This window comes from Pundamilia nyererei, unplaced genomic scaffold, assembly GCF_000239375.1.
Source record: "Pundamilia nyererei isolate P.nyererei 1_Seehausen unplaced genomic scaffold, PunNye1.0 scaffold00376, whole genome shotgun sequence".
Taxonomy (NCBI): domain Eukaryota; kingdom Metazoa; phylum Chordata; class Actinopteri; order Cichliformes; family Cichlidae; genus Pundamilia; species Pundamilia nyererei.
This window is the reverse complement of record NW_005187777.1, coordinates 178024-187023: the sequence shown is the minus strand read 5'-3', so window position 1 is coordinate 187023 and position 9000 is coordinate 178024. Positions and strand designations below refer to the sequence as shown.

General features: G+C 39.2%; 1 protein-coding gene across 1 annotated transcript in view; it reads left to right on the top strand.

The window, feature by feature from the left end:
- Window positions 1–869: 869 nt before the first annotated feature.
- LOC102200362 (cyclin-T2-like) overlaps window positions 870–9000 on the top strand; it is an 11436-nt gene continuing 3305 nt past the window's right edge. Inside the window, exons 1-7 of the mRNA XM_013915838.1 lie at window positions 870–1100; window positions 1802–1883; window positions 1976–2104; window positions 2406–2466; window positions 3673–3735; window positions 5161–5241; window positions 5281–5358. Of these exons, the coding sequence (XP_013771292.1) occupies window positions 943–1100; window positions 1802–1883; window positions 1976–2104; window positions 2406–2466; window positions 3673–3735; window positions 5161–5241; window positions 5281–5358 (652 nt within the window). The 5' untranslated portion in view covers window positions 870–942. The remainder of the gene's footprint in view (window positions 1101–1801; window positions 1884–1975; window positions 2105–2405; window positions 2467–3672; window positions 3736–5160; window positions 5242–5280; window positions 5359–9000) is intronic.

Below are 9000 nucleotides of genomic sequence, written 5' to 3'. Positions count from 1 at the left end.
GCATCCTCTCTGCCACAACAACCCTCCACGTGTCCTTTTTCACTACATCCACAAGCCTATTCTTTAGCTCAGGAGGTGGAGCACGTCATCTACTAACTGGAAGGTTGGTGGTTTGATCCCTGGATGCCAAACATGCTTGAGCAAGATACTAACCCCAAGATGCTCTTGTATGGGTGTGAATGTTTGATAGAATGTACATAGCATAGAAAACAAAATTGCTTGGGTGAATGAGGCATGTTGGATAAAGTTCTTTATCCAACAGAGCAGAAAAAAGGGCTATATAAGAACCAACAGCATGTTCTGTGGTCTTCCTCTTTTCCTCCTGCCTGGCAACTCCACATTCAACATCCTTTAATATATCCACAATCACTGCTCTGCACAAGTTCAAACCATTCAAGCCTTGCCTCTCAAATCTTGTATCTTAACTGCTTAGCCTTAGCCATCCCTCTGATATGCTCATTAAGAATCCTGTCCATTGTGGTCACTGCCAATGAAATTTATAACATCTACAACTAGGCTTCCCGGCTTTTTGTCAGGTCAAACCATTATCCGTTATTACACTAATTAAGATCTGTTACTAGACTTGCGCAATGCAAGGGACAACTAAGGCTTTCAAGCTTAGACATTTTTAAAACTCATTTCACTGTTTCTATGTATTACTTGCACTTTCTTTTGTCCATTTCTTTGATCTTTTTTTTGCATTTATATAATTGTTTTGTGGGAAGGGAGGCTGGGAAAACAAAAGTTTCATTATACTGTGTAATACTGTAAAACTGTAAAGCATTATATTTATTTCTATCGTGCATGTGACAATATAACCTTTGCAATAAAGCAGTCTTCATTTATTTAAAAACCGGGCACACAAGTCGGAAAAGTTGCGTTTCCTGTGCGACACTGACGTCATATCCTCTTTCTTGATGCCCAAGCAAACGTTGGAGAGTAATGGCGGCGTGCCGGGGGTCTTCGTCGAAATGGTTTTTCACCCGGGAACAGCTCGAAAACACGCCGTCTCGCCGAAGTGGAGTAGACGCAGATCGAGAACTCTCCTACCGACAGCAAGCGGCAAATCTGATCCAAGATATGGGTCAAAGACTCAACGTGTATCCTTTGTAAATATCTCCTCCTCCAGCAGGCTGGACGGAGACATGGCGCTAACTAACCGTTAGCTATGCCCGTTAGCTGATTTTGAACCGCTTTTGAGGTTCGGGAGCTTGACGCGGGAGTTTTCAGTTGGTGTGCTTTGTTTTGTTATGTTCTTGAAAAATATTTTAGCTTATTAAGTCGTTTACCTTTAAGTACAGTAATACATTTCACTCTTAATTGTTTTCCCTTTTGGCTTCGCGCTAATGTAGCATGCTAGTTATTTCCCTAGCTAATAGTTCGCGTGTTGAAGGCCTTGAAGCGAATTTGCAGCTTCGATTGGCCCACAGAAATACACAGCTTCACAAAAAAGCATTTATTCACTGGATAACGTTATATTTCCATAGTTTGGTCTGTAGTAAGTGTTTTTTTTTAAATCCATTAATTTTCCTCTACTGGTTTATATTAATGTCACTGTACCGACATAAATACAAACTTTAGATTTCTCTCTACGCTCAGTGATTTTTGTTATTTAGGCCATTATTTAAAGCTAATAAGATGCGAATCGTGACTCTATAAGCTGTCAAATTGCCGTTTTTGTTGAAAAAGTTGACGTATATCGGCTCCTTCAGCTGGTTAAGACTGTGTATGTTGACATAAATATAAGAGCATTTGTTTTGCTCTGACTTTAAGCTTAATATTTCCTTGACTCTCCCTTCAGCTCTCAATTAACAATAAACACAGCAATCGTTTACATGCATAGATTTTATATGCACCATTCTTTCAGCAAATTCCATAGGAATGTAAGTAGTAATATGGCTAGCTCTCTTGTTTACCACCAGCCACCTGTTGAGTAGATTTGACAGATATACTTGCATTTTAATTTTTTATACAGATAATCTCTCCAACCACCCTATTCTTGGCTGCAAAAGTGGAAGAGCAACCTCGGAAACTCGAACATGTAATCAAAGTTGCACATGCTTGCCTAAATCCCCAAGAACCGCCTCTAGACATAAAAAGTAATGTAAGTATCGGCATCGGTGCATATTGTATTGTTTAAAAAAATTTTTTCCTGTTGTCTCAGTGGTCATGGTTTGCCTGTGTTAAAGCGGCTGGGCCGCATTTCCCTACGCTGTAAAACGGTTCTGATTATTCTCCACTGGCCTGCAGTTGGTGTGTACAAAACAAATCACCCATCAAGGCTTGCAGTAATAGTGTAATGAGCCTCTCTGTTTGGAGTTTTGGCCATTTGCAATCAGATGTTAGGGGGTTAGATTAATAGACACATTACAGTTGTGTTGAAATGACTGTCTATCAAACTTCAGGCATACCTCCAGCAAGCTCAAGAGCTGGTGATACTTGAATCCATAGTGCTGCAGACCCTGGGTGAGTAGTGGTGACTGGAGTGGATGACTTGAGAGCGGTTTGTTTGTCCATATCATTGGTTAATTATAAGTAAGGGAGTAGTGCTGTTGATTACTGATGAATTTGTTTATCACAGCCTGCTGACTGAAATGTTTTATTTGCATATGGTTGTTTTCACATACATGTTTTCAGTGAATCATGTAAAGGTGACATGTCATTCTCTTTTTGCTAATGCTAGTTACGAATGTGGCACTAATTTTTATTTTATTTTTTTCTCCATCAATTGCAAAATTCTATGTTGAAACGAGGGATGCACCGATCCAACTTTTCCCATTTGTGATACCTAAAGCATATCTGCTGATACTTTGTAGTGATTTTATACCAGTGTTGAAAATGTGTTGAAATATGTATTCTTCACTTCCCAAGAGACTTGGGATAGTTTTTCGTTTGTTTTTAATGTAATGTTAGGCAACATGAGATTAATCTTAAACATTACTTTCTTAGATTATATGTAAAACGAGAGCTAAGAAAGGAGTACCCTAGATAAATTACATTTCGTGGATCTGCAGTGATTAGTAAAATGTTACATGAAAACTTACACAAAACATTCCATTATTTATTGTGGGTAAATAGATTTATTAGTGTTATTTCTGTCATTTATTTGCTATAGCACTATTTGAGCTCAAAATGCACATAGCTCTATGTTACAGTCATGCTTGTTTCTCCTTTTGTTCCTAGACTAGAGAAGTGTTATATAACTACAAATACTGTACATTACATAAAAGCTTCCCCACAAGTGCCCCAGAACAATCATCCTTCTGGCTTCTACATCACACGTCTGTGAGACAGAACAAGATGGAGTCAAATAGATCGGGTGTAGATTGGGTCATTAGCCTTGATATTGCGCCAGCTTTTTGAGTCACAGTTGGACAGATACCAATCCCAGTATTGGATTGATGCATCTCTGGTTTGACTAGAACAGTTTGTGCTCTCCTACTTCAATGGTGGAAAATCTGTTTATACAAGTCAATTAATTCTCACTTCAAATGTACCCAATTTCATTATCAAGCTCCAAAATCTACTTTTAACAACAGTACACAGATGTGTACTAATATTAATTGATTGCAAATTCTCTTGCTTTTTTACCCTTTTTTTTAAATCACAAAATGACATGTCACCTCCCAGCTATGTCTGTGTTGAACTCACCTGTCATGTATTTTGTTCCAGGCTTTGAAATAACTATTGATCACCCACACACTGATGTGGTGAAATGTACCCAGCTAGTGCGAGGTAGAGGCTTCCTTCTTTGCTCTTTGTGCCCTCTGCTCTTGTTTATCCCACCTCAGATGTGGGTGGGGAGGGGGAAGAAAACCTTGCTGATTTAATGCTTACGTGAAAACACTTAACCTTGTGTTTTGTTTTTTGTTTTTTCCTTCACATTGTTTTTGACATAGCATAAACGCTTATTAAAGCAAGACTGAGATGAAATTAGTTTTGAGATATTACTATTTCATATAACTAGAATATAACTGTAACCTTTAATAAACCAATAGCTACAAAAATTCAGCTAGAAACTGTTTTCAGATTTATCTTTGTTTCTAATAAAAGCAAGAGAATGTGTGCTTTTAAAAAAACGTTGTCCATCTTAATACTGCTAGGCTAGATTACCGGCAGCTTACAGTCCTAAAAAAAAACCCCAACCTGGTAGCTTTAAATTTCCTTCATACAAATTACTGATTGTCTAAAACTTTTGTTTGTTTGTTTAGAAATGGGAGCTGCCTTTGTTATTGATAAATTGCTCCAGTATTGGTGGATTTTGTGTTGGCCCTCATGCATGATTTGTCTGCCTGACTAAACTGTAACCCAGAGTCCATGCCGCCTTTGCAGAGCAGATGAGAGCAAAGAGAGAGAAATCACCACTCAGAGCTGTGCATTTAAGTGTTCTGAGTTTGGAATATTCTTAAAATAAGACATAATTATGAGCTGAAAATATATATTTAAATTTCAGATTACACATACTTATTTTCCTGTCTCAGAATTAGCCTGCACCCTAATTCATAATGATATATGCATCCTCATGGCATTTGTGATCGTTTGACAAACATTTATTCCTATTATACTTGATTTAGTGAAACCCTTAACAAAAGGACTATATTTAGGTTGCCAGAAATTCTTCTGTGCAGGAAAAAAATTACCAAAACGTTAATATTTTCTGTCATCCAGGAATGTATTGCTACCATTCTACTTTGTGCACATGACATAAATCGCACTTGTTTATGAATACAATTCAAAATGAACAAAATATTTATTTCACTGTTTACTAGACAAAAGTCTATAAGGGGTAGTATTAAATTTGTTTGTTTTCTGTGGTGTAGACTAAGGACAAATTTACAGTCCATGTCCGGTTACAAACACGTCTTTACATTCTCTGTTGCCCTGTTGTATTACCTTGGAAGTGGCTTTAATTGGCTATAAGCCCTTTTTTGAGATTAACATTTCTCTATTCAGAAAAGGTACCACAGCTTTTAAGTTTCCAAAATGTTGGACTAGCTTAGCTCAGTTTTTATCCAGTCTCGGTCTTGCCTTAATTATTGCGTTGGAAATCTGCTTAAATGCTAAACTTGACATTCTGTCCTTATATTAATGATAAAATAATTTTGATTTGCAGAAAAATTGATTTCTCTTTTCCTTCTGTCTTTTTCCCCTCTCTTTCAGCAAGCAAGGATCTGGCACAGACTTCCTATTTCATGGCTACCAACAGGTTGTTATCCTGCCCCTCTTTGTTGCACTTTGACTGCACACCATAGCTTCCTGTAATGCAGGGTACCCTTTCAGTGTCCAACCGGCCCTACTTGCGCTGGTGGTTGTTGGGACGCTTGCCTCCTCCCCTCAGCTCCCCTCCCTTCTTCCAAGGTAGCGGGACGTGGTGGCTTGTAGCGTTACCGGCCCCAGTTGCAGTGCGGTGTATTGTACAAGGGACCATGTGTTGGCACAGATGGGTTGAATGCAAAATGTGAAGTGTAGTGGTGCGCTTGAAACCCACACGTTTGTTCGGTTGCGAAAAAGTGCATAATTCTAAAAGAAAGACACTTTGGTAGCCTGAATAGCAGCTAAAGATTTCACAGATGTAAACATTTCTCATAGAGGGCCTTCGGTAAGTACCGCAGATTAATTCTTAAAATGTTGTTTTTCATATGAATCTGTTCAAAATGTATCATCTCTTTAGATATCTTCAGCCTTTTTAATGTTTGCTTGTCATTAAATGCACTTCTAGTTCAAAGTTGATTTAAGCTTAAGAAAAAGCTAATTATAACCCATTAAGGACCTGCAAAAAACATCAGGGTTTTACCATTAGCCCAGGTTGGTCCACTTGAGCCACACCATGCTAAGTCAAGCAATCCTGACATGCATTTCCACTACAGCCCTACAGCAGGATAGGAGTGAGTGACACAGCCTCAACAATATATCACCATAATTTGCGATACTGATGTTTATGACAATTTAGAGAAAGAGATCATGTTTAGCGGTTATTGCAGCTTGCAGGCAGCAACATTTAGTGCAGATAAAATGAAGGACGTTTTCCATCTTTCTTTTCCAGTGAGCTGCTGTCATTTATGACAGGTTACATAAATAATGCTGCATTATATTGCAATGGCAGGAAGAGAGCACAAGAGTTGCCAAAGTAGACTTTTCAATTAAAGTTGAAACATCTTTAATAACTAAATTAGGTCTTCAGCAGCTACACGATTTTGTCATATAACTGTGACGGTGCTGTGAAAAATGTTTTTCTAGTTTTACTTTGGCTCGAGCTCTTTTTAGTAACCCTCTTAAAGCCCTGCTTCTCTACTGTGTAAGTGAATCGGGAGTATAGGATCATATTGGTTTTTGCCAAAACTTGATGATATGTATCCACACAGAAACTCTGATTCAGAGTGCAGAGGGAGATGATCTCTTTGCTTCTGCTTTTGATTTCTTCTCCTATACCAGTGCTGGTGTTAACAGTTTGTCTGAGAGGTGACACATGTCATGCAGAGAGCGCCAAGTTTAAGGGGCCAGTTGAGGAACTGAAGTTTTTGCTACTTGAATGCCGGTTTTCTCACCCTTCTGGTTTGGAGTTTAAGGCCATTTTCCATTAGTACCTACTCGGATTGGCTCAACACAGATCGACTGGGTTCCAGTATAGGATCTGTTGTTGTTGTTTTGTTTGGGTATTTTTGGTGGCCGTTTCCTTCGTTGCCAGGTTTCAAAAAAAGGTTGTTTTTGATTTTTGTGAACAAGGCGCTCTCATGACTCAAGTGCCGCCACTGACCAGCCAATCGGTGCCGTGCAGTCTGACGACGTCACAATTTAGTACCTGCTCAGATAGCTTGGAACTCGGCCTAGCAGGCACTACTTTAGTACCTGGTACTATGAACTAATGGAAGGCTGTGGCGATTCGCTCCAAGTAGGTACTAATGGAAAAGAGCCTTTAGTTTGACTCCTGTGTTGTTAGCGTTTCATTTTACTAGTTATTAGCTGCTCGTAAATGGCCTGTATTTGTATAGCGCTTTACTCAGTCCCTAAGGACCCCAAAACGCTTTACACTACATTTAGTCCTTCACCCATTCACACACACACATTCACACACCGCTGATGGCAAGCTACATTGTAGCCACAGCTGCCCTGGGGCGCACTGACAGAGGCGAGGCTGCCGGACACTGGCGCCACCGGGCCCTCTGACCACCGCCCAAGGACACAACGACCGAGACTGTCAGAGCCAGGCTTGAACCGGCAACCTTCCGATTACAAGACGAACTCCAAACTCTTGAGCCACGATCGCCCCAATAACAATAGTTGAACTCGTTTTCTGCAATTGAAAACCAAACCTTAGCTGTTGTAGGATGCTTTTTTTTTTTTTGAAAGCTCTTCAGTAGTAAACTGCTCTCTTCCATGAAAAGCAGATAAGTTGTAGCAAATGGAATGTGTTTATCGCTGCATTACTGATCTTTATCAGTGGTTCAAGGAAATGACTATTATTGCTGTGTGGTGCAGTGGAAAAACAGTTGTACCATTTACTGCATGGCTTGGCACAACTTTACCTCTGCTATGGAAAAACCCAAATATGATGCGCAACTAATTTCATCAAATCATTTAGTGTGCGTGTGGTTTTTGTTTTTTGAATGTAAGGGCAAAAGGACATGCCATGTTTCTGAGGTGAAAAACCGGGTCCTTAACGGGTTTCTTTTAATGTAGGTGGTAGAGGAAATTGTTACCAATGTCTTTTTGTCTTCTGAAACTTCAGTTTACAGTGTCTGGATGCTGAGTGTGAGTGGTGGAGATGTGTTGGAACTTCAAATGTAGAAAACTTGTAACTCAAATTTATTTTGACTCAGTAATAAGGATTACATTAGATTTGTTTTCAGTCAAATTGGTTAAACATACATTTATATAGAGAGCGAGCATATAAAGCATTGGCTTTGATAACTGTTATCATCACAACATTTAGACATATTCCAGGCATTGTACTCTCTGCAGTGTTTAAAATGTACTGATGCAGAAGTTATTGAAAGCTGTTTTTCTCCCTACAACGGCATTAATAATATATTTAAAATGTTGTTAAATTTAACTGTGAAGTCGACTGTCTTCCTTTAGGCTTTTTGATTATGGATTAAGGTCCCATTAGCAGTGAGATGTTGTGCAGAGATCTAAATCGTGGCCTCAGTACACTTGAAATGACCAATGATAGCTCCCCCCAAATAATTAAGAACCTAACCTTTGTTTTTCATATATCTTAGCTGTCAGTGTTTAACTGGTAATAGTAGTCTGTATTCTGCAGTGACCCTTACAGGTCGAACCTGTGCAAAACCACACTGGGCACAATGGCACAAAAATTCAAAAACACAGGAAAAGTGATTTTTGGAACACAATAACTTGATGGACCAGCTGCATAAGTGACAGTCCTAACAGTAAACGGCCACAGTATTATTTAATTACACACATTACGTTGACTCTTTTTCTCCCTCTAACACTGATAAACCCTCTGCTTCCTCTGTGTGTCTCTGTGCTTCATATCTTCTGGTTTCTGTCACTTCTGCAGCTGGTCCATCACATTACGCGAGTTAGATTTTGTTTGTTCGACTTCTGTTGTGCTTTGTGTGCCTTCGCAACATTTTCCTATTTGCTGGCATTTGCTTACATTTCAGTACATTTAAACTCGTGGCCACTGTAGTATTCTCATGTTTGCAGTTGAGTTTTACAGATACACGTCAAACTGAACTGCAGTTATATGTATTTAATTAGGGTTTTAAAATTCATTCAGCACAATCATACCTATACAACAGGGCTGTTAAGTTGTATGCCTTCATTGCCTTGATGTTGAGCCACCTGATTAAGCAATTTAAACACAGTTCAGAGAGAGAAGGGGGGGCAGGGGGTGCTGTAGGAAGGTACCCTTGTCAGATAACTGTATGATGATGTCATTGTTGCATGGGTGGCCTCATCCTTGTGTTTTGCGAAGACATGACTATGATTCTATGAGTGGAGTCATTCCCTACTTCACTACCTTTTTGTTGTTCT